The 27,984-nt window shown below is 40.6% G+C and overlaps 2 protein-coding genes across 4 annotated transcripts; one reads left to right on the top strand and one right to left on the bottom strand.

Moving 5' to 3' along the window:
• Positions 1-7: 7 nt before the first annotated feature.
• LOC311039472 (sialic acid-binding Ig-like lectin 14) lies at positions 8-5,738 on the top strand (the record flags this gene model as incomplete). Its single annotated transcript, XM_084049376.1, has 9 exons — positions 8-26; positions 415-560; positions 1,110-1,517; positions 1,707-2,027; positions 3,043-3,294; positions 3,411-3,686; positions 3,860-3,965; positions 4,110-4,170; positions 5,733-5,738. Exons 2-9 carry the CDS (start codon positions 485-487, stop codon positions 5,736-5,738), a joined length of 1,506 nt encoding a protein of 501 aa, XP_083905502.1. The 5' UTR covers positions 8-26; positions 415-484.
• Positions 5,739-6,356: 618 nt separating this feature from the next.
• Positions 6,357-22,963, bottom strand: LOC311042021 (uncharacterized protein). 3 transcript variants are annotated; one of them, XM_084052524.1, is made up of 7 exons: positions 22,828-22,963; positions 10,850-10,984; positions 10,058-10,168; positions 9,291-9,398; positions 8,350-8,426; positions 7,422-7,504; positions 6,357-6,490 (listed from the first exon to the last, which is right to left on the bottom strand). In XM_084052524.1, exons 1-6 carry the CDS (start codon positions 22,895-22,897, stop codon positions 7,439-7,441), a joined length of 567 nt encoding a protein of 188 aa, XP_083908650.1. In that variant the 5' UTR covers positions 22,898-22,963; the 3' UTR covers positions 6,357-6,490; positions 7,422-7,438. The 3 variants fall into 3 exon arrangements, with proteins under 3 accessions (XP_083908650.1, XP_083908651.1, XP_083908652.1); XM_084052525.1 differs by lacking the exon at positions 9,291-9,398 and having other exon boundaries at positions 8,350-8,400; positions 10,029-10,168; XM_084052526.1 differs by lacking the exon at positions 10,058-10,168.
• Between the last annotated feature and the right edge of the window lie 5,021 nt (positions 22,964-27,984).

Raw genomic sequence — 27,984 nt, 5'->3', positions numbered from 1 at the left:
GGAGACACCAGGAGGAAAACACAGAGGTAAAACAGCTTTACTCAATAAAAGGAATCAATTAAATAGATGATTCTACCCACAATCTAAATGTTGTCAGATTTTGGGTAGAATCAGTTTTTGTTTGCTGTTGTTTGTAAAACAAATACATAGCACAATCATACAAATAGAAAGATTGCTTAGGAAATATTTGTCATATTATCTGGCTGCTTTGGTCATTTAACGATAACCACAAGCGTCGTGGTGTCTTTCTTTCTTTCTTTCTATTTAGTTTTTGCTATAAAAAGTGTCTTTATATTATTTATTTATAACTTACTGTATGATATCAGCGATGTAAGCCAACAGATCCAATCAACCTGTATACAATCTTGTACATTTATTGCTCATGTAAATGTAATATTTGTCTGCTTTTGAAAGGAACAGGGTGTGCTGTGGAGACAGAGGACTGTTTAAGGCAGTGCTGTGGTTCAGACTGAGTTCTGAGAGGATGTTGGCGCTCATCTGGCTGACGCTGCTCTTCTCTGTGATGGGCGGCACCCAGAGTGACGGCTCACACACAGGAGGTATTGCTTCCTTTTTTCTGTGTAATCATAGTTTTTCTTTTGTAATTACTGTAACCTTTTATTAGGTGTTTTGTTGTTGTCCACGTTAAAGTCATACTGTACATGTATGGTACAAGCGCATGCCACATACTCATTAAGTACAACAACTACAACCTCTTAGATTATTCTGATATACACAGATTACACATTAGGTGTCAATGTATAACTGCAGTAATTGTTGAGGCAAATGGAGTCGGAGACACTTTACATTATAAAAGAGAATATTTAATGAATACATCAACACTAGGGAGAAGTGCATTAAACATTCAGGGGAACTGCTTGTGTCATGAGACCAAGCTGTACTCAAACCAATAAATACCAGGCCTGTGCTATAGCATCTTGACTCTATGATATTCAGATAGTCAGAACGTACATACCATACGCTAGACTTGCGGTTCTCCACACTTTTTAAAAGTCTTTGTTTGAATAGAACTATCTCACACTTCATCTAATGAAAGGAGAATAAAAAGACAATAATATCACGTTTCCTTATGTCGTTGCTTTAAACAGGTGCTGTGGTGCATACATCAGGGAGAAGCTATCGTAATGGGTGGAGTATCACCTTCAGTGAAGATCTCATAACATCTGAGGCCGGACTCTGTGTTGCTATCCCGTGTGCTTTCACTCATCATGCTACGTTCGACCCCACTTCTGCGATATGGTTTAAATGTGAATCTAAACATTATTGTGAGGATGCTGACATAATATTTCACTCCGAGAACGCCGCGGAAGCTCAGGTTCCGTTCAGAGGACGAGTGACCCTGTTGGAGCCAAACATCACCCAGAAGAACTGCAGCATCGCCATCAATGACCTTCAGGAGTCTGACACTGGATCATATCAGTTTCTAGTTGAAGGTCAACAAATTGGAAGGCCAAGTGGATTTACCTTTGATCTCAAAAAGCTCATCACAGTTACAGGTATAACGTAGGCCTATACTGTTAATTATACACACTACAGCATGGTCCAATTTCTGTTGTTTGCTACCACATCGAATGGGGAACAAATGTGGTTAGTCTTTCACATCTCTTTCTATTAAATGGTTAATGCATAATGATATTATGTCTGTTTAGTTGAGTTCACTCATTGTGGCTTTTGTCTCCCTGTAGGTCTGAGACAGAAACCCAAAGTGAATGTTCCTCCTGCAGTGACAGAGGGTCAGCAGACCACCCTGACCTGCACCGCCCCAGGACTCTGCTCTGGAACTCCTCCCAACATCTCCTGGACATGGACAAAGACAGGACACCATGTCCCTCACATCGCACACAATGTCACCGTTCTCACAGAAGAGAATCGTGCCAGTGTCGGCGAGAGACACAGCTCAACGTTGACCTTCACCCCGTCACCTGAACACGACGGCAGTCAAGTCACTTGTCAGGTGACCTTCAAGGGAAACATCACTGCAGCGGAGACTGTGACCCTGAATGTGGGTGAGTATTACATTAGATCCTATCTGACTTACACTCAGTGGTGGAAAGTAACTAAGTACATTTAGTTACTGTAAGTACTGTACTTAAGTCAGGGGCGCCGGAACGGAATATGACGTGGGGGGACCCGTCCGCGCGCGTGCATGTGGACCGTTGTGGACCCGAAATAACTCACCCGGTTATTTCGGGTGAGTTTGTTGATTTTTGGGGGGGATAATGCGGTTATTTCGGTTAATTCGGTTCGCCTCGCGCTCGCGGTGGTCGCGAGGTGCGGGGGACTGGACAGATCTTATTATTTATAAAAAAAAAATTAAAAACATTTTTTTTTTTTTGGCTGGACTGAATAGTGGGGGGACACAGTGTCCTTTAATTAAACAGGCTCCGGCGCCACTGACTTAAGTACAATTTTGAGGTATTTGTACTTTACTTGAGTATTTCCAATTTCCCATACTTTTACCTCTACTTCACTACATCTTGGGTCCAAATATTGTATTTTTACAATTATTTGAACACTTTAGTTACTAGTTACTTTGAAGATTTTGATTATTATTTCAAAACATATATTACTCACTTCAGCCCTATATACATTTCGACCATTTGAAAATTGCCGATCTACAAACTTGAATTGGGACATTCTGCATAATGAGTACTTTTAATTTTGGTCCTTTAAGTACATTTTGATGCTAATACTTTCGTACTTTTACTCAAGTGCATTTTGAATACCGGACTTTTACTTGCAACGGAATATTTCTATATTGCAGGATTGAAAACGTAGTACTTTTTCCCACCACTGCTTACACTCTCTACTTTTCCATTTACAGCACAACAACTTTCTCTACATAATAGTTTTAACTCTCTAAACTTTAAAAACACTACTGTACTGTAGTGCCTGTTTTAAATACCCACAATGAAATAACATAAAAATCATTTGTTGGCCTTTCAGACACATTTAAATAAAAAAAAAAGTGCATTGTTACGTGAATTCAAATGACCATTTAATTGTCAATTTGTGTCAAAGACCTGAAGAGGCCCAGCATCAGTGGTGAAACGACAATGGAAGAAGGTGGTACTCTGAATGTGACCTGTGACGCAGAAAGCTCCTCTCCCTCTACTGTCATATGGAAGCTACTTGATACCAAACTGGTGGAAGACACTCAGAGAGCCACTCTGGTCATTCCTATGGTGACAGGAGAACATTCTGGAAGGTACAGCTGTACAGCACAGCATCTGAACAAGACTCTGACCACGTTTACCGATATATCTGTGATGAGTAAGTACACTGCACTAATCAGCATTGAGAGAACATTTAATTTCACATTGTACAGTATACACAATATTCTTTAATGTGATTAATTTTATAGTGCGACTTCTCTTGTTTGCCCTCAGCCTTTCCAAGGATCCTCAGTGGATCTGAATGTGTTCTCCAGTTGGAGACCCTGACGTGTACGTGTATCAGTCAGGCGATTCCCTTACCTACAATCACATGGCCACTGTTGAAGAACAGAGGTGTGTATTCTGGCACGATCACGGTGCTGAACTCCACCATCAACAGCACCGTCTACCTGACCGTTGAAGACCACAACAACACTTATGTTCAGTGTTTCAGCACAAACTATCTGAAAACAGTGAATAAGACACTTATCATCATCAAAAAAGATGAAGGTAAACACATATCGTACAATTAAAACACATTAACCCTATTTTGGAGCATTTGGAGACTCTCAACATGTAATTCAAAGTCTTTATTAAATGTCTTCCATGGGACCATCTAATAGAATGTGTTATGATATATGATATAGAACAATATTCCAACAATGTATCCCTCTTCCCTCTAGTTCAAAACGAGGGATTCTTCAGTATTCTTGCTGTATTGAAGATCAGCGTTGTGGCTCTGATGGGCGTCGCTCTTTCTATTTACTGTTTGGCAAGGACATTTCACAGGTACAGTGTTACATTCTATTTAGTTACCATGTTCTCTTCTCATGTTTGTAATAATAGCGTGTTTAAACTTGCATTTGAATTAAGAAATGCACCTTAACCTACACAGTGGTAATTATTTATCTCAAAATGTCTACTCGGATGCAGAGAGAAGAATCCCAGAGACCAGGAGGAGAGCGTGCGGATGTACATTTGTCAAGACCAGCAGGTATTTTTGTGTTGTTTTGTTGAGGATTCTCAATGATGACAGACGGGAAGTGTTGAATTGGCTCTATGCACAGCAGCTATATTGGAAAGAAATTGGGCCTATTCCTTACTTCCTTCACAGGTTTTACCAATGATACTAATTAAGGCTCTGTTCCATTTAGTGTAGCACAGTGGTTCTCAAACTTTTTAATTTCAAGGACCCCCATAACTCTGAGAGTGTACAAATGGAACCAAATTGGTTCCATTTGTAAACTCTCAGAGTTACACACCTTTTAAGGTGCCATTTGGAACCCCCTCAAGGAACCATGAGGGTCCCTGACCACACTTTGAAACCAACTGGTGTAGCAGAGTCTTTCCAGTGAGCCAACATGAACAATATCAGCACCCTGACTCTGTTTGACCAGAATGGAACAGAGCCTTCATTAGTATCATTGGATACCTGTGAAGGAAGTAAGAAGAGGCCCGATTTCTCTCCAAAATGGCTGCTGTGCATAGAGCCTATTAGTGGTGTCTTTCCAATATCAGCTGAGGCTTAGCCCCTCGGCCCATGGATTTTATACTTCACTTTTACCAGACCATATTTTGTCTTATCCATATCTTTAGCAATACATAATTATTACCACACATCACATAATATATTCCTCTGACACTGCGTCTCACGTACACAGTTTTGCAGCCAGGATGGGTCAGGCCGACCTGTTGCAGCATCCTGTTTCCCGTTCTGTCTCCAAACATGATCTCTCTGGCTAAAGATATCCATCATGGTTCTCTTCTGCAGCCTTCTATTGCTCCATACTTAAATGCTGAATATGTACATTCCTTAGTCCAGGCCTTCAGAGTCACACACATTATACTAACATTTATTATATGTTTTCCATAACCGTTTCTGGTTGATCAGTATATTGGTTCTGCAGTGGAAAGGTTAACTTACGCACAACACTAATTGCCCTTTGTATACCTAATTTGAAATTAAAGGTTGAATGCTTTAGCTTCAAAAACGGATGGATTTTCACTGTAGAATTCATGAGTGAAGAACAAGCTTGACTTGTTTATATCAATTCCACATTGCAGGCACGAGGAGGACACGGTTAGGTGACGCCGACCAGACCCATCATTGAGAGGTTGGGGAACACGCCATGCACTCTGCACTCCCCTCCACACACACACACACACACACACACACACACACACACACACACACACACACACACACACACACTGTCGGTTGCTTAAAGAGCTGAGATGATTTGCCGTAACACTTGCCCAAGCCTTGATGACCTTACAGGCTTATGCAAAGGCTAAAATGTAATTAAGACAGCATGTTATGTAGACTGCCAGATTCATTTGTAGACCTGGCATCCTATAGTAGTTTCAATGTACATATTTTTTTATTTTATATTATACTGTTTAGACTGATGATAGGTTCTTGGTTTACCTATGATCCTAGATGACTATTTCTATATATTTGATGTATTACCTTGTGTTTACCTTGCTTACTTTAAGTCGCTCTGGATTAAGAGCATATGTAAAATGCCTTAATTGTAATGTGTCTTACTCTGGCAGGGCTAAGTGAAATTCTGGTTTTAATGCGTAATATGATTAATCTGTGCTGAAGTTTAAAATTAATTTAGCACCTTTTGGCACTGAAATCTCTGTACTTTGATCAGCTGTATCTGTCTTATTCTAATTCCATTATTACAATTACCTGTTATTGATTCCCAAGATGAATGCTCACAATGTGTCGCATCGCGACGCATTGTGAGCTTGTAGATCGGCTATTTTCAAAAGATTTTTATATATTTTATACATTTAAAAAACTTGTGAAATGGGATACCAATACATTTTGATACCAATACTTTTGTACATTTTTCTCGAGTAAATTTAGACTTTTACTTGTAAGAGAGTACTTCTACATTGCCGTATTGATACTGTTACTTAATAAAAAATATGATTCCACCACTGCAGTATAGAGTTCAAGAGACTTGGACCATCTATGTCAAGGTTCATTGAAAACTGTTCCCGTCGCTGGTGGTGACCCAACACCACTGTTTGTGTTTCCTGATTCCTGTCATTTGTCACCTGCGTGTGTGAGTGCGTGTGTGTGTGTTGTATTTATTACTGTATCTTTGATTTACTTTACCCAAAAAGACATATATTCAAATACAGATAAATACAAAATATTTGTCAAATTTATTTAAAAAAAAAAATACATTGATGATGAAATATCCTGTTTGACCCTGGATGATCAGTGCATCTGATTGGTTGTCTGCTTCCTCTTGAAGTCACGGTGGGGTTGTAGGTGAAGGTCAGTAGATTTCTGTCTGTAGAACAGAGACAGATGTTGGTCTGTTTGCGGCAACAATACAGCATACAGCGTGTTATACATATATTGTATGTCTTTATGTCACCTATAGCTCAGATATAATGTATGGTACATAATGAATGTCAGCAGTAGTTCACACATGTTACATAATGTATGTGATGATGGGATTTATGTGATATGTCTCCTGTATATGTGACAAATATTCTGCGTATTTCACAGTGCATATATTACAAATGAATATCACTCCCGGACCTGCTAAGAGCTCCACAGTCTGTTTCAATAAGATGTATTATTATTATTATTATTATTATTACCCTTATTTTTAATTATAAAGTACAATTACATGTCACCTGTAGTTCAGAGATATGTTACAAAGGAATGTCATTTGTCTTGTGGTTATGTGACGGCTGTAGCCGTGTGCCTTTTGAGGTCTGTATCTCAACTCAGGTACTGCCTTCCTCCTCCCCCCCTGTTGTGAGTGGGCTGTAGAGCTGATTGAGCACACCAGTGTTCAGTCAACTCATCAGGGTGTGGCTATTAAAAGCCTGAGGAAGAGGACAGACAGGGCTGCATGGTGCACCGTTCGGCAATGTGATACTATGTTGTCTTGTTATGACACTAGTTGTGGGTGATACTTCCACTTGCAAGAGAATGTGTTTCTGTGTTAAGTGCTTGCCACCACCGAGCTAACTCCTCAAGTGTTGTGTTGTGTGACGTGTGAGTTCGGTGGCCTCTCTCTCTGTTTACACACGCTTTGTGTGTGTGTGTTGTGTGTTTTCCTTTTAAAGTTACACCCCACATCCCTTAGATCAACTTGGGGTCGTAACAGTTACAGTTGTGTTGGTTCAATAATAATACAAGTTAGTGCATGAATATCATTTGTCTTGTGGTTACAACAGATGTGTTGTGGTTGTGGTGAGTGGTTTTACCATGTATAGTGGACCGGTCACATGATCTGCTGAACAGCCAATCCCAACAGGACACTTGCAGTTAAGAGACCAATCCCTGAAGTCTAAAGAAGAGGTCGACACAAGATTAATGTATTAGTGTTTGGAAATACACTGAGAATCTGCTCCGAATTCAAAGCACTTTGGTTTCAATGTCATTACATAGAGCCCTCTGCTATCAGTTCATTTACGAATTTTCAGAGTAGATACTCACATTGACATTTTCATCTTTGAAATGAATTCGAATTAATGTTAATTTATCTTATGTATAAACATGATTTTCACCCGTTTTGTTTCATGTAACATGATGCATGTTGAATACTGTTCCAAACAATCTGCAACCATTGCATTTTGCAATGACTTCCTCATTTTGTTCAGATGCTCAGGGCAATCCAGCTTTTTATACATAGTGATCCATGTGAGTTCTGAGGTTTCCCACATACTGAGCACTCAGAACTCACATTAACATCCATTTGAAATTCTGAATACATTTTAAAAGATGAAAAATGGCAGTGTTAGTTCATGGGTATCTCCTCTGACCGTTCATAAGTAACTGATATCAGAAGGCTCTATGACGTCCAGACCAGAGCACTCTGAAACTGAAGCATATTCTCAAAGCGTATTTATTTTCATTAGTGATGTGAGATGACATTATTTCATAGTGATGTGAGATGACATTATTTCATAGTGATGTGAGATGACATTATTTCATAGTGATGTGAGATGACATTATTTCATAGTGATGTGAGATGACATTATTTCATAGTGATGTGAGATGACATTATTTCATAGTGATGTGAGATGACATTATTTCATAGTGATGTGAGATGACATTATTTCATAGTGATGTGAGATGACATTATGTCATAGTGATGTGAGATGACATTATTTCATAGTGATGTGAGAATACCTTGTTGATACTGTGTGTTTGAGGATGACTTCCACCAGTCGGGTTCGAGACCTGACTGTCATCAGGTTTTTCTTCCACTATAGAGACACACACAAAAACATCAGTGGACTGTGTTGCTCTCAGGGGTTCGGGGAGAGCATATTCCACAGACGTGAGGCAGTAGAGCAGAAGGCCCATGGTGCGGAGCTTGGTCATGGGCTGTGGTGTAAAGTAAGAATACCAGACTTTCACTTGTAACAGAGTATTTCTACTGTATGTTGCAATATTGATACGTTTACAGTGTGAAATAGGGATATTTCACTTTAAAAAAAAACTTTGGGTAATTTTATCATATACTCAGGCTTTTGTGAGCCCTCCAGACCATTTTTAAGTTGCTTGATTCAGTATTTAGATATATGATATTCATTTTATCAGACACGCCCCCGTCCTATACAAACCCATTATAACTTCAAACTCCATTTTAACCATGTTAGATTTATCAAAAACACAACAAAACCTTGGTTCTGGTGAGTCACTCTACCCTCCTAATACGCGAGGGGGGCGTGTTTTTTCGATAACTTTTTTCAGTTATTTTATTTAATTTGTTTATTGTATTACATTTTTTTCATTTTCCAAAAATAATATAAAAAATAAATGATAAATAAATAAAAAAAACACGGCCCCCTCGCGTATTAGGAGGGCAGATTGAGTCACCAAAACCAAGGATGGGTGTTTTTGATGAATCTAACATGTTAAAAATGGAGTTTGAAGTTATAATGGGTTTGTATAGGAAGGGGGCGTGTCAGATAAAATTAATATCAAATATCTAAATACTGAATCAAGCAACTTAAAAACGGTCTGGGGGCCCTCAAAAGCCTGAGTAGATGATAAAAGACTGCAGTATACTGTGTCAGTAAAGTGCTGCAGCACTACTGTGTCTGTCAGGATGTGTGTGTTCTTACTGGAGATGTCGTATTCAAAGGCGCTGTCGTCATAGTCAGGTGTAGTGTAGGCTGGTGTGGCCGTGACGGTACTGTCATCATCCTCACTGTCATCCGCTGTTCTTTCCGCTAGAAACACAACACACACGCACACACACGCACACGCACACACATTTACATTTACATTTCAATTCAACTGACCTTGTCACCTGATAGGGGGTTTTCTTGGTTGGACGTAGCGTGTGGAAAGAACACGTTATTCCAACCAGTTCCCTTCTCCTCCATCAGGCGCCCCGGCTGACCAGGGGGAGGCAGTATTGACCAGGATTACTGCATGTTTTTGTGAGGGTATTAACCATAGATATAGAAACCTAGATACCTCATTGGCCTCTGCAGTTCATTGGAGCGACCTGTATCGCAATACCCTTGTATTGCTTCCGCCCCTGGTCCAAGGAAGTTTTTCCCTATTCGTGTGTGTCACAGAAGGGGGCGTTCAGTAGGCCTCTGATTGGCCTACCGAACGTCCCCTTCTGTGACGCACGCGACTGAGGGCGGAAGCTGGTGCGCGCCCGAGATACAGACGCCTCAGAGCCAGAGGAGGCGTCTACCTTTATATGTCTATGGTATTAACTACCCTAGGAGACATGGGGAGAACATGCACAGTACATTGCAGTATTGATACTTTTACTTAAGTAAGACCTGTGAGTACTTTTTGCACTGACTGCAGTATACTGTGTCAGTAAAGTGCTGCAGCACTACTGTGTCTGTCAGGATGTGTGTGTTCTTACTGGGGAAGTCGTATTCAAAGGTAACGTTGTAGTCATAGTCAGGTGTAGTGTAGGCTGGTGTGGCCGTGAAGGTACTGTCATCATCCTCACTGTCATCCGGGGTTCTTTCCGCTAGAAACAAATGTTTTACTTAAGTAAAAGTATCAATTCTGCAAAGTAGAAGTACTCTGTTACAAGTAAATGTCTGGAATTAAAAATTGACTTGAGTAAAAGTACAAAAATATTGGTATCAAAATGTACTTAATGTACCAAAAGTAAAAGTACTAAGATGTTTGAAAATAGCAGATCTACGTACAAGCTCACAACGCAACGCATTTTGAGATCGGCTATTTTCAAATAGACTAGGTATGAAATAGGGCTAAAGTGGTTAATGTATGTTTTATATAGTAATTTATATCTGCAAAGTAACTAGTAACTCAATTTTTCAAATAATTGTAGTGGAGTAAAAGTACAATATTTGCCTCTGAGATGTAGTAGAGTAGCAGTAAAAGTACTGAAAATTGGAAATACTCCAGTAAAGTAAAAAATACCTCAAAATTGTACTTGAGTAAATGTACTTTGTTACTTTACACCACTGCAGTATAGTACTGTAGGTTTCAGTACTATCGTACTTTTGCTCTGAAGAGTATTGTGTCAGTACTGGTACTACAGGGTACTGTGTCAATGCTAAATCACTGCAGAGTGCATTAAGCTACTGCAGTACTATGTAAGTAATAAGTATAAAATAACTGCAGTATACTTCCTGTGTTAACGTACGGCAGTACTATTGTGTCAGCGTGTGCGTGTTCTTACTGAAGTATTCGTATTCAAAGGTAACGTTGTAGTCGTAGTCAGCTGTATGGTCTGAGTAGTCTGGTGTAGTGAAGTCTGAGTAGCCTGGTGTGGCCGTGACGGCGTCTTCATCCTCAGGGTCTGACTCCCCCTTCACTGAACAGGAAAAACACATAGGAAACATTTAGATTCTGTTGTTCAGACAAAAATGCATTCTACGGCATTGGTTCTCAAAGTGGGGTCCGGGGACCCCCAGGGGTACCTGAGGGGGTTCCAGGGGGTCCCCAGCTAAATGAAGGATAGTTAGGAACCAAATGGACCCTTATGGGTCTGTAACTCTGAGAGTGTACAAATGGACCCAAATCCATTTGTACACTCTCAGAGTTAAATTAACATTGATTTTACAATATAAATTGGGGTCCCAGGGATATAAATGTCATTAAATGGGGGTCCGTAGCCTAATGCATGTCAAACTGGTTGAGAATCACAGGTAACTAGCAGTGAAAAATCTTATCTTATGGGGGTCCCTGGCATATCTTTTGAAATGGGGGTTCGCGGGATAATAAGTGTCAATTTGGGGGTCCTTGGCATAAAAAAGTTTGAGAACCACTGTTCTACGGGCATGCTATCTCTCTTTCTCACGGACAGGGGGTAAAACATACTCTCGCGCCATGCCTTTCTGCCTGGCGGAGACAATAAAAAAACGAAAGTAAAGGAAAAGACCATCACGCACACGCACACGCACACACCCCACCATAGATCTGAGGAACAATTTTGTTCTCAAGAGTCAAGATTTGTGTAAAATTTTAAAATGATTTAATGTTGGTTCCTCAACATTGTAGCGACAATAACAACAACAAAGAAATAATAAAGAATCGCAACAATAGCAAAAACAAAACCGTAATCGTATATATACGTCAATCATCATTGTCAAAAAGATTTCAGTGTCGTATTAAGTAGAAAAGATTTCCATAATTCTCTTACATTCATACAACACAGGTGTAGTATCGTATTTCTGCCACCAGATGTCGCTGGTTATAAGCTGGACTACAGTGGAACAGTATGTCGTGTACATTGATATTTCTTAGCTGTGACAAACAGTTCTTATTACCAGGGTTATAATAGAGAATCACACATGACAGGTCTCAGCCGATCGGAATGGTGTGTTTGCACTAGCGTGTCCATTATTTTTCACTGCCATCATTTCATATTATGATATAAAATACACATCATCTTCATCATCATCATCATCATTACTCTTCAGTAATCTGACTTTCATCACAGATATAGACATAGATATCGTTGCTGTCCAGCAGAAACCAGCTAACTCCATTTTGACACTTTTGCATTTTTTTCCCATAAATCAGGGCCATTGAACACACACTCTTTACGTCTGTGTGTTGATTAAAAAAATATTGAACCAATGAAAAGTATTAAAAAGTGCTTCTGACAAAACCAGCTAACTCCATTGGACCCTCAAACTTTCTGCTAAACCAGCTAACTCCACCAAAGGGGTGGAGTTAGCTGGTTTTGCTGACTCCAGGCTCCACCCCTTTTGACCTCCAACCTCATTGTGAGCTTGGAGGTCCATTCAGCTGTTCTTATCAACGATGAACAAAACCTCCTAACTCCACCTTTTTTTTTTCCTTCTTTCTTTTCCATTTCCTGAAAAGAACATTTTGGAGTTAGCTGGTTGCTGCTGGACAGCAACCAGCATAGATATAGAATATAGAAAATCTAGATGGCTTTCATGGAGCTGAATCCCAGGCCCCGTTCTGTAGAAAACTCAAGCTTTTTGGGTTCAAACCCAAGTTCAGAAACAGCTTTCAAATGGTGACTCAGTGAAATGAACTCTGGATTATTTTATTTTTTTAAGAAAATAACTCCATTCAGCCAAACAAAACAATAAACATCTCTTCCACTTTCACACCTCCTATACCTCAAAGTCACAATCATAGAATAACACACACACACACACACACACACACACACACACACACACACTCACTCGCACACTGTAACGGTTTCCACTGAATTGATTAATTTGTATTTGTCCGTCACAACACGCACACACACACTTGAACACGCACGCACGCACGCACGCACGCACGCACGCACGCACGCACGCGCGCGCACGCACGCACACACACACACACACACACACACACACACACACACACACACACACACACACACACACACACACACACACACACACACACACACACACACACACACACACACACTCACTCGCACACTGTAACGGTTTCCACTGAATTGATTAATTTGTATTTGTCCGTCACAACACGCACACACACACTTGAACACGCACGCACGCACGCACGCACGCACGCACGCACGCACGCACGCACGCACACACACGCACACACACACACACACACACACACACACACACACACACACAGCTCCCTTGTGTAGCCAGTGAGAACATGTTCCTCTGTGTGTCCCTGAGCCAAACACACTGTGCGCTGACAGGTTGTGTTGAGCAACTTCCAGTAATGATCAGTGCATTTCCAGCACAGAGGGTTAATAAAGGTTATCTTCACGTGAACACTGTTTCCTGTACAAAGGAAATTACACCATAATCTTATCATAATTAGTCTATTCAAAAGCAGATCTACAAGCTCTGTGAGCTTGTAGATTTGCTATTTTTTGGAAAGATCATGAAAATGTGTGCACATTTTTGAATATATATATTTTTAAAGCGAACATTTGTAAACTCAAATCTTTGCTTCTGGAAGGATTCTACAATAATAATCGCTATAATATCAGTGGTTTTCAAACTTTTTCATGTCAAGGACCCCCAAAATTATATGTATTTGGCCACGGACCCCATCTCAAAATATGTTGTTCCAGCGACCCCCCCAGAAGCAAAGATTTGAGTTAAAAGATGTTTAGAATGTATGTATATTCAAAGACCTGCACAAATTTTCAAGATTTTTCAAAAATATAGCAGATCTACAAGCTCATAGCGCGGCACCGAGTGCCGCGCTATGAGCTTGCAGATCTGCTATTTTTGAATAGCCCAAAGAAATCTGAACATGACACACAGATGCGTTCCCGGTCTTAATGGGTTAAACTATACTTTGCTGTCGTGTCGGTTCAGAAGCCTCTTATCTCCATATTCTGACTTTTTGTGTTTTTACGTAAATTCACACAAAAGCATCAAAAGTATCAGATCGGCAAGCTCGAAGCGTTTTGAGCTTGTAGATCTGCTATTTTTCTGAAAAGTAACAGTTTTGGACATAATGAGGTTTCCACCCGACAGAGACGGTATATATATATATATAAAAAGAAATGTGAGTGCCTCCCCACAAAGGTTTGATCCTAATCAACCTCATGCTCTGAGCAGAAGGTCACACAATTATATGTTTTTTTGCACTATGTGTAGATCAGAAGTTGCACACAACCAAAAAATGTTTCCCTAATCGTGTATACATTTTTCACTTCTGCACTATATTGGTTCTGATGCACTGATCCATCTGTATGACTGTGAATCTGTGACTGACTGTATTTAAACGTCTTATATTAGTTAGCGCTGTATTTACATATCTCACCTGTGATATTGCACAACCCAGCTGTAATAGTACTGTATAGCAGGGGTCTTCAACGTTTTCAGGCCAAGGACCCCCTAGCTGAGCGAGAGATGAAGCAGGGACCCCCTCTATATTGTATAAAATTGTGTTTCAGATGACTTTTTTTCTTGTTTACTAGGTCTCCTCTTTTTTCCTTCTACACCTATACCTCTTTGCCAAAAATAGCCGCTCTACAAGCTCACAACGCCTCGCAGCGCGAGGCGATGTGCGCTTGTAGATCTGCCATTTTTGGCTAAAGTTCTCCTCAGAAAAGGGATGCTAGGGTTCAAGTGGTTAAGGGGGGAAAAAATCAAATCACACAAAGATTTGGCGGACCCCCTGTAGTAACTCTGAGGACCCCCTAGGGGTCCCGGACCCCCTGTTGAAGACCCCTGCTGAATAGTGTTCTACAGCAGTGCTTCTCAACCAGTGGTCCGGGGACCACCAGTGGTTTCCAGGTGGTCCCCAGCTAAATGATGGAGAGTTGGTAACCAAATGGACCCTTAGATCTTAAACTCTTGAGAGCGTAAAATGAAACCAAATGGACCCTTACGGGTTTATTGTTAAACATGTGCATTACTTAATTAAAGAATTGTAATTTTATCAACGTTTGCCTGTTGTCTCTCCTATGGTACCACATCAATACAGCATGGAATTGTGGACAAAACCGTATCCAACAATAACAAAATATTTTAAGTCTTGGGTCTGAGAGTCTAAATCTCATCAAACGGTGGTCCGTGGCTCAAATGCCGGGGGGAAAAAATGGACATTCATATCAAAAGGGTTGAAAACCACCGTTCTACAGGTTTAAATATATACAATATATCATACAGATCCTGTTAGAAAAGCAGTCATGATCTTGGTTCAGACTAGTTTGAGTGAAGGAGTCCAATGTGAAAGAGTCTTGCATGGTCTAGCTCAGAATCAGAATCAGAAGACTTATTATTGCCGTGACATGTAAACATGTTCGGAATTTGGTTTCGTACAGAGGAGCGCAGTTTACAACAGGACTGGTGCAAGACAGGACAAGACAGTGCAAACCAACATCATAGTGCAACAAAAAGTAATAAATACAAATAAATATGAGAAGTGCCAAAGTGCCAAAATGTCAAGTGTTCAGGTAGGACAGTCTCTCTCTGAGGTCAGGTCAGGTCGGGGGCGGGGGGGGGGGACACACACACACACACACCAGCTGCACTTAGTAGCCGTATGGCCGTGGGAAAAAAGCTGTTTGAGTGTCGGGTCTTCACAGTCTTTAGTGACGGCAACCTCCTGCCTGAGGGGAGCGGGGCAAAGACACTTGGGTGTGCGGGGGTCAGCCATGATCTTCCTGGACCTCCCCAAAGCCCTACTTTTAAACAGGGCCTCCAGGGGGGAGCTCTGTGGTTTTCAACCTTTTTCATGCCAAGGACCCCTAAATTGATATATATTTGGCCGCGGACCCCCATCTGAAAATGTTTCGTGCCAGGGACCCCCAGAAGCAAAGATTTGAGTCAAAGACGCTCACTTTACAAAAATACATATATTCAAAGATATTGGTAATTAAATCCACTCCCATAGTTCACCTATACCTAGTACGACCTTCACACATTTTCAAGATTTTTCAAAAATAGCAGATCTACAAGCTCATTGCACCGGTACTCATAGCCAAAGCTAAGTGGTTCAAATCCCCGGACCCTGGACCCCACTTTTGAGAACCAATGGTCTAGCTCAGGGGTCTTCAACAGGGGGCCTGGGACCCCTAGGGGGTCCTCAGAGTTACTATAGGGGGTCCACCAAATCTGTGTGTGATAGGATTTCGTTTTTTACATTAACCACTTGAACCCTGACATTCCTTTTCTGAGGGGAACATTAGCCGAAAATAGCAGATCTACAAGCTCTCAACGCCTCGCGCTGCGAGGCGTTGTGAGCTTGTAGATCTGCTATTTTTTGGCAAAGAGGCTATAGGTGTAGAGGGAAAAAGAGCAGACTAAGTAAAAAAAAAACTTGAATCTGAAACACAATGTTATACAATATAGAGTAGGGGGGTCCCTGCTTCATCTCTCTCTCTCAGCTAGGGGGTCCTTGGCCTGAAAACGTTGAAGACCCCTGGTCTAGCTGGTCTGTGTTCTGATTCTTTCATATAAAACCTCCTGCTTGTTGTGAAGCTACAGCAGGTCCTGTCATGTTGTGAAGGCATCAGTAAACCACAGGCCCCATGAGGCGGTGTACTGTTAGATTCCATGACAATACCACACACCGACAGTGCCATGGGAGTTCAACACTGTGGTCTGTCTTATCATATCTTCGCTGTCTAGGTGGAAACCTCATTATGTCCAAGTACTTGAGTACTCAAGTACTGTACTTACGTACAATTTTGAGGATTTTTTTTTTTTTTACTTTACAGGGGTATTTCCAATTCTAAATACTTTTACTTCTACTCCACTACATCTCAGAGGCAAATATTGTACTTTACTCCACTACAATTATTTGAAAGCTTTAGTTACTGGTTACTTTGCAGATATAAAGTATTACATTATAAAACATACATTAAACACTTTAGCTCTATTTTATACATAGGCTATTTGAAAATAGCAGATCTACAAGCTCACAACGCGTCACGATGTGACGCGTTGTGAGCTTGTAGATCTGCTATTTTTAACATTTTACTACTTTTACTTTTGGTACTTCAAGTATGTTTTTATGCCAATAATAACATATTTTTATATTGTGATATTGCTCCTTTTAGTTAAATATCTGAGAACTTCTGCCACCACTGCAGGATTCAAATTCTAAAGTAGCAAAAATAGCAGATCTACAAGCTCAAAATGAGCCGTGTTTTGCGCTTGTAGAGGGGTTATCTCCATTCAGCCTTACTTTGATTGATTGGTATATAAACCTTGGTAGGAATGTTCCAAACATGGGGTCTGGTCATTGTGACTGTCCAATCGCAAGCTGAGTTATGAGCTAAAAAGGCACAGGTCACGTCCAGCAAGTCATTTCTACCACATTTGGGATGTTGCGTAATATTTGGTCCAATAGCAAGTGTGAAAACTTGAGGTTTGCTCAATACAAATATGCAGTATTATTTTGCGGCATTTGTGACCAAGTTTAGTGGTAATCGGATAAACGTTGACGTCGTTGGAGGAGTTGTTAAAAATGTGTTTTGAAAAGAAGAGGAAGAAGAAAACAGCACAAAAGTTTCATATGTTGAGCTTATTAGCAAAGTTGTACAGCATGAATATGCGTGCCAAGTTTAATCACACTTCCGGAGATATTTAAGTATTGCAACATGTGGGTTATGATTTTTATCTGATATTGTATATTATCATATCTACTGTTCCTGAAAATGTCATGTTTCTAACAGTCACCATCTCACTGGAATTCATGAAAGGCTGAGGGAATAACCGTAATAATAAACCAACAGAAAAACAATAATAAGGGTTAATTTATACTGTGTAAGACAACCGCTGTGAGTCAGATCTTTTGGCTCATGGACATCATTTGTAATGTGTCACTTGGCTCGTAAAAAAAACTTTCTTTCCCTTTTACTTTCCCGTATGGGTTCCCAGATTTCTTGGCTCGTAGCTCTGTCTTAGGAGATGTGAGCCAAGAGCCATGAGCCATAGCTTGTGAAAAGAGTATAAACGAAGCTTAAGGTTTCAAGCCTGAAGGGCATGAAACCTTAAATAACAGATTTTTCAACACACTGTTACAAAGTGCTTCAAATAACACAAAATATATAACTGCAAGTATACTCTACATGAAAAGAAACAGATGACCAAAAAATAAACATCTAAATCAACAAACATTTTCCAATGAAGTCAACCAGCCACCCAAAATATTTATAAAAGAGCTAACCTATTTTTAAAAAGCAAATCTTAGGCACTGCTTGTGGTAGTGGACTGTTTGTTTGTTTGTTTGTTTGTTTGTTTTGCTTTTGACAGAACTGGCCACTATTTTGGGGGAGAACTGGGCCCATTCCCTGTTTGACATTTTATAACCCACTTCTTATCAGATGTAAGTGCTGAGTTGTCCCCTGGGCCCACCTTGAAATAGAGCCCAGTTCTCTTGTATTCAATTCAGCAGACCTGACTGAACTGATTGAGATAGATGTTCCAGAGTGAGTTCCACAAACATTCCCTTCCAAGTCTGTGCAAAGGCCTGAATAAGACACCTCTGTAAGACAGCAAAGTATTTTGGATAGTGATGTAAGGGATCAACAGCTCATGGAGCTATAAATCATTGATAACCTTATGACTTATATGTAATTAAGAAAATAATTTAAAAAAAACAATTGTAGGCAGTGAAGGTCGTAGGTATAGGTGAACTACGGGAGTGGATTTAATTACCAACTGGTAACATGGCCTCATGGTGGCACATTTACAGTATGTCCACATCTGCATATGGTGCTAATGTTCTAATGTTCATACCTGCAACTACATATCGTTGCTGTCAGTCAAAAACCTCTTATCTCCATATTCATTTGTTTTGTGTTTTTTTCGTAAATTAACGCCCTACATATCCATTCTACAAAAATATATATATATATATATAGCAGATTTACATGATTGAAATGCGGTGCGAAGCGACACGTTTTGAGCTTGCAGATCTGCTACTTTTGATGCTTTTGAATTTGAATCCTGAAAAGTTACAGTTTTGAACATAAGAGGTTTCCACCCGACAGAGACGATATGCTATCTGTATGTGTATCTTTTGGATATTGTCTCCACCAGGCCGAAAGGCATAGCCGAGACTATGTTTTGGACCCTGTCATTCCGTGTGTCCGTCTGTGTGTGTGTGTCCGTCTGTCTGTGAACAGCTAATGTCCGGCACCGTTGGCCCGGTCGCTGCGAATGCCGATTTGTTTTTCAGATTGGTTGGTTATAGCGCCACTGATTTGTGCAAAACATTTTTTTTATATTACTCCTACAGATTTTGTCCAAACATCACACAAATTGATCTCTATAGTCATGTGATCAACACGGATATGGACGATTTTCCATATTCCATCCTGATTGGCTAAAATTGGCTTTCAAAGTTTGCAGGATTGGTTTGTTTTGAACGAAATGCCTCATGAACGCAGCCTGCGATTTCTGTGAAATGTTTCACGTTCATTCCCACTTGGCCGAGGAAGAAATGCCACTTGAACATTTTCAAATCAGCCTCATGGTGGCGCTATAACTGCACCGATCAGAGGATGAGAGGATGAATTTGATGAATGACCACATAATACGCCGCTGGAGTGTTATGTGGTCAAAAAATCTGAAAGTCTCAGAAATTCATCCCCTCATCTCACATCTTGTCTATTATTTTCCAACGTTTTTTACATTTTTCTCCTATAATGACATAGCCGTAATAGGGACGCCCGGGTGAAAGTGGTTAAAAACAACACCGATTATTAGAGCCAAACAGCCATAGTTCTGGTTCTGGTCGAGCAGTCAGTGTTTGTGTGATATTCTCAACAATGAGTATCAGTTACCCTGAAACATTCTATTCATCCAGCCAGTCGACTGGCTCCCTGTTAGGGAGACAGGTGGGCACACGTTTGTCTTCTGCTGTTCTCTACACAACCACACTACTGCTCCAATCTTATAGTGTCCCTATTCTGGGGGGCGAACATTCTGCAAGAATAGCAGATCTACAAACACGACATGTGAGCTTGTAGATTGAGATATTTAGTATGTTTTGAATTGGTTAACAAGCTGGTCAAATATAAAACTAGCTTTAATCTGGCAATGAAACCCCAACTGCTCTGCATCCACCGTCTTGATTCAATAAGGCCTATCGAAATAACTTTGATTTTCTCCACCAGGATTAGGATTCTTGGAACCTTGGTGCGTTATAGCAGTGCTTCTGAAACGTTTTCAACACAGGTCTGTAGAAACCAGGTCCATTAATTTTTACGGTCCATGCTTTGCACATATATTTGAAAGAGAACCAATATTAGTAAGATATTTAAGCTGTCAATCCATAATGAGAGGATATGTAGAGAATATCTAAAGTGAATATGAGACTGATTTGTGTGTGAGACACACGCATACGTCAATTGCATAACTTGGATGATGAGGAGGAGGAGCTTGCTGTTTGGCAACACATTCATCACATGATTACACCCCATAGAAATGTATATGACATTGTTTACATTATACTCACACTTTCATTTTACACGAGCGGAGATGACGATTACTGACCTGTTTGCTGAGACTTTTTTGTCTCCAGGAGACATAATACATCTCTGTGGCATTAAGCTTTGTAACCTACAAAATAATGTTACATAAAAGAACAACAAAATACTGATTGACAACTCTACTTGATTCCCTCAACCTTTTTTGCATCAAGGACCCCCAAATTGACACACATTAGCGCAGGGACCCCCATTAGAAAAGATATGCCAGGGACCCCCAATAAGAGACGATTTTTACGGCTCTAGCAGTGATTCTCAACCATTTTAATTTCAAGGACCCCCAGTTTGACATGCATTAGGGCTACAGACCCCCATTTAATGGCATTTATATCTCTGGGAACCCAATATATATTGTACAATCAATGTTAATTTAACTCTGAGAGTGTACAAATGGAATTCCATTTGTACACTCTCAGAGTTACAGAACCATAAGGGTCCATTTGGTTCCTATTTATCATTTAGCTGGGGACCCCCTGGAACTCCCTCAAGGACCACTGGTGGTCCCCGGATCACTGGTTGAAAACCACTGCCCTAAGTGGTAAATTAGAATGATGATGAAGAGTGCTCACCAATATGTAACCAAACAGCCCCGACCCGAATACCATTAGTCTATCAACTGATTATTAATAGAATATGAAGCCCTAATTTGCACGTAATGGGATGGGTAACAATGTTGTCCAAGATTGAACCAACTTTTAGGGTTCGGAACATTTTCGGTGGAAACACCAGACCGGTTCTAAATTATAGGTGGGGAAACAAAACGGAACCGGTTCCATGCCAATGGAAAAGAGGTATAAGGTTCTACAGTGATGTATATAAGGTTCTGGAATGATGTATAAGGTTCTGCAGTGATGTATAAGGTTCCAGTGGTGGAAAAAAATCTCAAATGTTTTACTTAAAGGGATATTTCACTTTCAGAAAAAGTTTTGGTGATTTTATCATCTACTCAAGCCTTTGTGAGCCCCCCAGACAGTTTTTAAGTTGCTCGATTCAGTATTTAGATATTTGATTTTCATTTTATCAGACACGCCCCCTTCCTATACAAACCCATTGTAACTTCAAACTCCATTTTAACCATGTCAGATTCATCAAAAACACCCGTCCTTGGTTCTGGTGACTCACCCTGCCCTCCTAATACGTCAGGGGGCCGTGTTTATTTTTCATTTATTTTATTTTATTTTTTTATTGTATTTTATTTTTTTCATTTTCCAAAAAAAAAATAAAAAAAAAATGAAAAAAGTAATTGAAAAAACACGGCCCCCTCGCGTATTAGGGGGGCCGTAGGAGACGGGTGAACCAAAGACGGGTGTTTTTGATGAATCTAATCTAAAAATGGAGTTTGAAGTTACAATGGGTTTGTATAGGAAGGGGGCGTGTCTGATAAAATGAATATCTAATATCTAAATATTGAATCAAGCAACTTAAAAACTGTCTGCGGGGCTCACAAAAGCCTGAGTAGACGATACAATCACCAAAAGTTTTTTTGAAAGTGAAATGGTATCCAATTGTACTTAAAGTACCAAAAGTAAAAAAGCGATGCGACGCGTTGTGAGCTTGTAGATCGGCTATTTTCAAATAGCCTAGGTATAAAATAAGGCTAACATGGTTAATGTATGTTTTATGACGTAATCATTTATATCTGCAAAGTAACTAGTAACTAAAGTTTTCAAATAATTGTAGTGGAGTAAAAGTACAATGTTTGCCTCTGAGATGTAGTGGAGTAGAAGTAAAAGTACTGAAAATTGGAAATACTCCAGTAAAGTAAAAGTTCCTCAAAATTGTACTTAAGTATAGTACTTGAATATATGTGCTTAGTAAGGTTCTACATAATGATGTGTACATGATGTTCTACAGAATGGCGTAATGTTATCTCTCATTGAGATGTTGATTTTTGTCTGTAGTCTGTCTGTACGTTTCTGATCTTCTTCTGCAGTGTTTATATTACAGACAGCTACATACATGCAGTTCATGCAAACATGAAGGAACTGTGTTTGTCCAACAACTGGACAGAGGAACATGTTAATCATGCAGATCTGGGGTCTGTTTTTTTCCCCAGGATAATAATGTCAGATCTCTTTTTTGAAAAAGACTGGACCTGAATGTTTAAGATGAGTATACCTCTCCTCTCCTCTCCTCTCCTCTCCTCTCCTCTCAAACAACATAGCAGCACCAACAACATAAAACCACAATATAACATATCATAACATCATATAGAATAACACTATAGCATGACTCACCGGAGGCCAGGTTCAGCAACAGGACCCCTGTTACAAACACAAATAGTAGCATTCTGAAGTTCACAGACATACACAAACACACTCACACACTCACACACACAGACACACATAAACAGCAGTACTGACTCTGTGTGGGAGAAATGTGTGTGTGTGGTTGGTGGGACAGAGGGGGCGTGGTCTAAGGAGCGGTAAGGGGCAGGGGAGGGGGGGGGGGGGGCGTGTCCTCCCCTCTAATAAACTGAAAGTAAACTCTGACAAATCCCAACTTGCAGACAGAATGAACATGAACGTAACCCCATGCTGTCTACTGTGCATTCTGTCATCACACTGAGAGCTGTAGAGCATGGGGTGTTCGACGTTTTCAGGCCAGGGACCCCCTAGCCGAGAGAGAGATGAAGCAGGGACCCCCTCTATATTTTAAAATTAGGTCTGCTCTTTTTTCCTCTACACCCTATACCTATTTGCCACTGCGAGGCGTTGTGAGCTTGTAGATCTGCTATTTTTGGCTAAAGTTCTTCTCAGAAAAGGGATGCTACGGTTCAAGAGGTTAATGTAAAAAAAATAAAAGATCCTATCATACAAAGATTTGGCGGACCCCCTGTAGTAACTCTGAGGACCCCCTAGGGGTCCCGGACCCCCTGTTGAAGACCCCCGGCTATAGAGTGAATACATCAGGATGCCCACATGTTTGAACTCAGAGATAAGGCTCTAGTTTTTCTCTTGACAGAATCATGTCTGGTTCTGGACTAGAACATACACACAACACACTAGAACATTTTTATTCTTCTTTTTTTTTTAGAAAAACAGAAGAACAAAGACAGTTTTACACAGATAGATCGGCCTCTTGGTTAGTTAGTAAGGGTTAGTTAGTAAGGGTTAGTTAGTAAGGGTTAGTTAGTAAGGGAAAATTCAGATGTAATCTCCTGTCATCGGTTATATTGAGTTGAAGCCAGGAATGAGATTGATTTAGCAAATGATGCATTTCAGGAATAAATAGAGGGTGGCAGAAAGGTGACAAACACTTATCTACAACAGTATTAAATAACAACGTGACATGTGTAAATTAATTATTCTTCCCACTATGATATTGACATGGGGTGATGATGAAATACCTCAAGACACCAAGATATATCCTGAGGCTGCAGAGCATTCTATGTGGGACACACACACACACACACACACGCACGCACGCACGCACGCACGCACGCACGCACGCACGCACGCACGCACGCACGCACGCACGCACGCACGCACGCACGCACGCACGCACACACACACACACACACACACACACACACACACACACACACACACACACACATATGCTAGGTTCCCATAGAATATGCTTGACTATATATAACATATGCACACACACACACACACACACACACACACACACACACACACACACACACACACACACACGTGCACGTACACACGTGGGCCCACACTCAAGATAAATGTCATAGGCTCATCCAATACGGAGTACAACATACCAAAGTGAGCCTCCATAAACAGCTCGTGCTGGGAGTTGCTATTTTACAGTGGTGGAAAAAGTACTCAAATGTTTTACTTAAGTAAAAGTAGCAATACTGCTAATGTAGAAGTACTCTGTTACAAGTAAAAGTCCTGAATTCAAAATTTACTTGAGTAAAAGTACAAAAGTATTGGCATCAAAATGTACGTAAAGTACCAAAAGTAAAAGTACTAAAATATTTGAAAATAGCCGATCTACAAGCTCACAACGCGTCGCGATGCGACGCGTTGTGAGCTTGTAGATCTGCTATTTTCAAATAGCCTAGGTATAAAATAGGGCTAAAGTGGTTAATGTTTTATAATATAATAATTTATATCTGTAAAGTAACTAGTAACTAAAGTTTTCAACTAATCGTAGTGGAGTAAAAGTACAATATTTGGCTCTGAGATGCAGTTGAGTAGAAGACGTAAAAGTATTGGAAATTGGGAAATACTCAAGTAAAGTACAAATACCTCAAAAGTGTACTTAAGTACAATACTTAAGTAAATGTACTTTCCACCAGTGGTTGTGTGGTGGTTGCACGCTGCAACAACTCAGACAACTCTGGAATTCCCCCAGTGATTACCGGATTAACCGGAACAAGATTCAATTTACAGTGTGAGCGTCACATTATGTCACATGTAGACATGCATGGATGGATGGACATGGATTTGTGCACTCCTGATCAAAAGCCATTATAGAGCTTATCTAAAATCCGATGAATCTGCAAAAACGACGGAGAAAAGTGTAAAAAGAATAGAATTCTAGGTTAAATGTGAACGCAAGGGCGTGGCATCTGCATCCCCATTGCTAGGGAGCCCAAATGACACCCATGCTGTGATGTGGCCCAGTGGTGGAAAGTGTGTGTGTGTGTGTGTGTGTGTGTGTGTGTGTGTGTGTGTGTGTGTGTGTGTGTGTGTGTGTGTGTGTGTGTGTGTGTGTGTGTGTGTGTGTGTGTGTGTGTGTGTGTGTGTGTGTGTGTGTGTGTGTGTGTGTGTGTGTGTGTGTGTGTGTGTGTGTGTGTGTGTGGGAGGGGGCAGAAAGGGGGGGGGGGCAAGGAGAAAACAAAACAGAAAAGAAACAGATCACATTCACATTCCACATGATAGATCCACAAAGGAAAGCAGTCTACAAATCCACACAGAGGGAGGTAATCCAACATTAGATCACGCTGACATCAACCTATATTCACCCCATAGAAATGATATTGTTGCTGTCCGGCAGAACTCCATTTTGACACTTTTGCATTTTTTGAACACTCTTTACGTCTGTTTGTTGGTAAAAAAAAAAAAGTTTAAAAAAAGTATTAAAAAGCGCTTCTGACAAAACCAGCTAACTCCATTGGATCCTCAAACTTTCTGCTAAACCAGCTAACTCCACCAAAGGGTTTTCTGATGATGATGACGTTCAATCATTTTGGCCACATTGCATTTTCTAATCAGATCCATTACATTACATTACATTACATTACATTACATTACAGTCAGCTACCTACCCTCTTAAACAGATAACAGACAAATAGGAAAATCAAATGAGCAACAGCTAAAACCAATAAGTGTATCGAATAAACAAGATCCAATAAGACAAGAGCTCGTACAACTAATTGACAACAAGTAGGCAAAGAGGAAGGGTAGTGTTTCCTGAAGAGTCAGATCCTGCCTGATGGAAGGCAGGGGGCTATGGAGCACCCCCCCCTATAGATAGAGCCAACCCCGGTGGTGTGGGGGAGGTGGCGGGTGACCTGAACAGAAAGTGCAAGTGAGACAAGGAAAGGAAGGAGGAGGAGTCATTTTAAAGCGACCCTGTCGATGTGCTCAACGGATCTGATTGGAGCGAGGCCAAATGAGGTGATTGAGTTAATAGGTGAGGAATGACAGGAATGACAGCTTGAACTGTGGTTTTAAAACTCCTATCTGAATCTTTGTATTAGAGCATATAAAAAGGCAAAGCTTAAGTGTTCCTACTACGGATCCCTGTGGAACACCAGTGTGGGAATTACGAGCAGCTGATTGATCTGCAACTTCACATATTGAGCTCTGTCATTGTCTCCGCCAGTATGGTGGAGAGAGTATGTTTTCGTCTCCGTCCGACCGTGTGTGTGTCCGTCTCAGCCAAGCTAACATTGGTCAAGCTTCACGTGACAATATGTTGTCACCAATGCTTTGATTGGCTAGCGAGACGCATGATGAAATAAAAATCTATAAATAGCACCACTTATATTTTTTGAAGTGAGCTTCCATCACTGTGATGACCACTGTTGTTTCTAAATATGAATGGGGTGTGATTTTTTGTCTCCGCCAGGAGAGTTTTACCCTCCGTGTGTGTGTCCGTCTCAGCCAAGCTAACATTGGTCAAGTGACATGTGACAATATGTAATATAAATAGGTAAGACAGGATTAATCAGGAACAGTACTGGCAGAGACCTGTGCTCCGAGGAGCACATTTTCTAGTTTAGATATGTCTCTCTCCACTCTCTGGAGGACATTGTGGGAGAAGTTAAACGTGGACAATTTGGTAATCAAATTACTTTATGAAATGTCTTACTCGGGGTCAAGCAATACAGCTTGTCCATCAGTGATTTTATCTTTTCAGGAAAGAAGAACGTTGCTGGCAGAAAACAAAGCCAATTAAGAACGTGTTGAACGTTGCTCTGTTTCAGCTGTCATAGGCAGCTTATTGGCTGTGTGGAGAAGTACAGTATTATGTACCCTTAGGTGTTATTGAGCTGTCTAACCCCATTATATTTGTTCCCCCGTAAGTTAATATTAATTTGTGGATTCAAATAAGGCATTAATGTGTGTGTGTGTGTGTGTGTGTGTGTGTGTGTGTGTGTGTGTGTGTGTGTGTGTGTGTGTGTGTGTGTGTGTGTGTGTGTGTGTGTGTGTGTGTGTGTGTGTGTGTGTGTGTGTGTGTGTGTGCTTGCGTGCGTGCGTGCACGTGTTTGTGTGTGTGTGTGTGTGTGTGTGTGTGTGTGTGTGTGTGTGCATGCATGCATTGTGGGTGGTGGATTGGTTTGAGGAATGGTTATCAGCAGGGGGCGTGTCCTCAACTGTTCTGTTGTCAGACTTACAGTAAACTTAAAACCTGACAGATCCCAACATGTACACAGACAGAGCATCTGTTTAGTTTAGTTTTGCCTCTTCTCCTCCTCTCCTCTCCTCTCCTCTCCTCTCCTCTCCTCTCCTCTCCTCTCCTCTCCTCTCCTCTCCTCTCCTCTCCTCTCCTCTCAAAAGGATAAAAACACAAGAAAGCCCGTAGGCCTGTTTCCACCACAAGCCTACGGGCTTTCTTGTGTTTTTATCCTTTTGAATTCATTTTCAACAAACTAGGTTCAGCTCTGATAATCTTTCATTCAGGTGAAGTAGGTTCAGCTCTGTTGGATGTTGAAACACCATGCAGGTCAGGATGCAGTGGTGTGGAACCATCACTGTGCTGGTACATTGTGATTGGATGATGATGATGTGTTCAAACATGATGCTTCTCCCTCTGTGTTGGGTAATGGTGATTCATTTCATTTAATTTCAAACCTTTATTTATTCTCGAAGGACATCGAGGATGCCCTCATTCGCAGTGTTGTCGAGACACATCACAGTACAGTTTCGTTTTCACGTCAATAATCATATCAATGATAAAACAAAACA

The sequence above is a fragment of the Gymnoscopelus microlampas genome (genome assembly GCF_963454915.1).
Source record: "Gymnoscopelus microlampas genome assembly, chromosome: 3".
Taxonomy (NCBI): Eukaryota; Metazoa; Chordata; class Actinopteri; order Myctophiformes; family Myctophidae; genus Gymnoscopelus; species Gymnoscopelus microlampas.
The sequence above is the reverse complement of the archived record's forward strand: the minus strand, read 5'-3'. Positions and strand labels throughout refer to the sequence as shown.

What these genes read in the sequence shown, in the direction of transcription:
- LOC311042021 (XM_084052524.1), bottom strand. Translation starts at nt 22,897, where the DNA reads ATGTCTGTGAACTTCAGAATGCTACTATTTGTGTTTGTAACAGGGGTC. An exon ending in CTTTGAATACGAATACTTCA is followed by an intron (nt 10,169 to 10,849) that starts GTAAGAACACGC and finishes ATTTGTTTCTAG; the next exon opens with CGGAAAGAACCCCGGATGAC. An exon ending in CTTTGAATACGACATCTCCA is followed by an intron (nt 8,427 to 9,290) that starts GTAAGAACACAC and finishes GTGTCTCTATAG; the next exon opens with TGGAAGAAAAACCTGATGAC.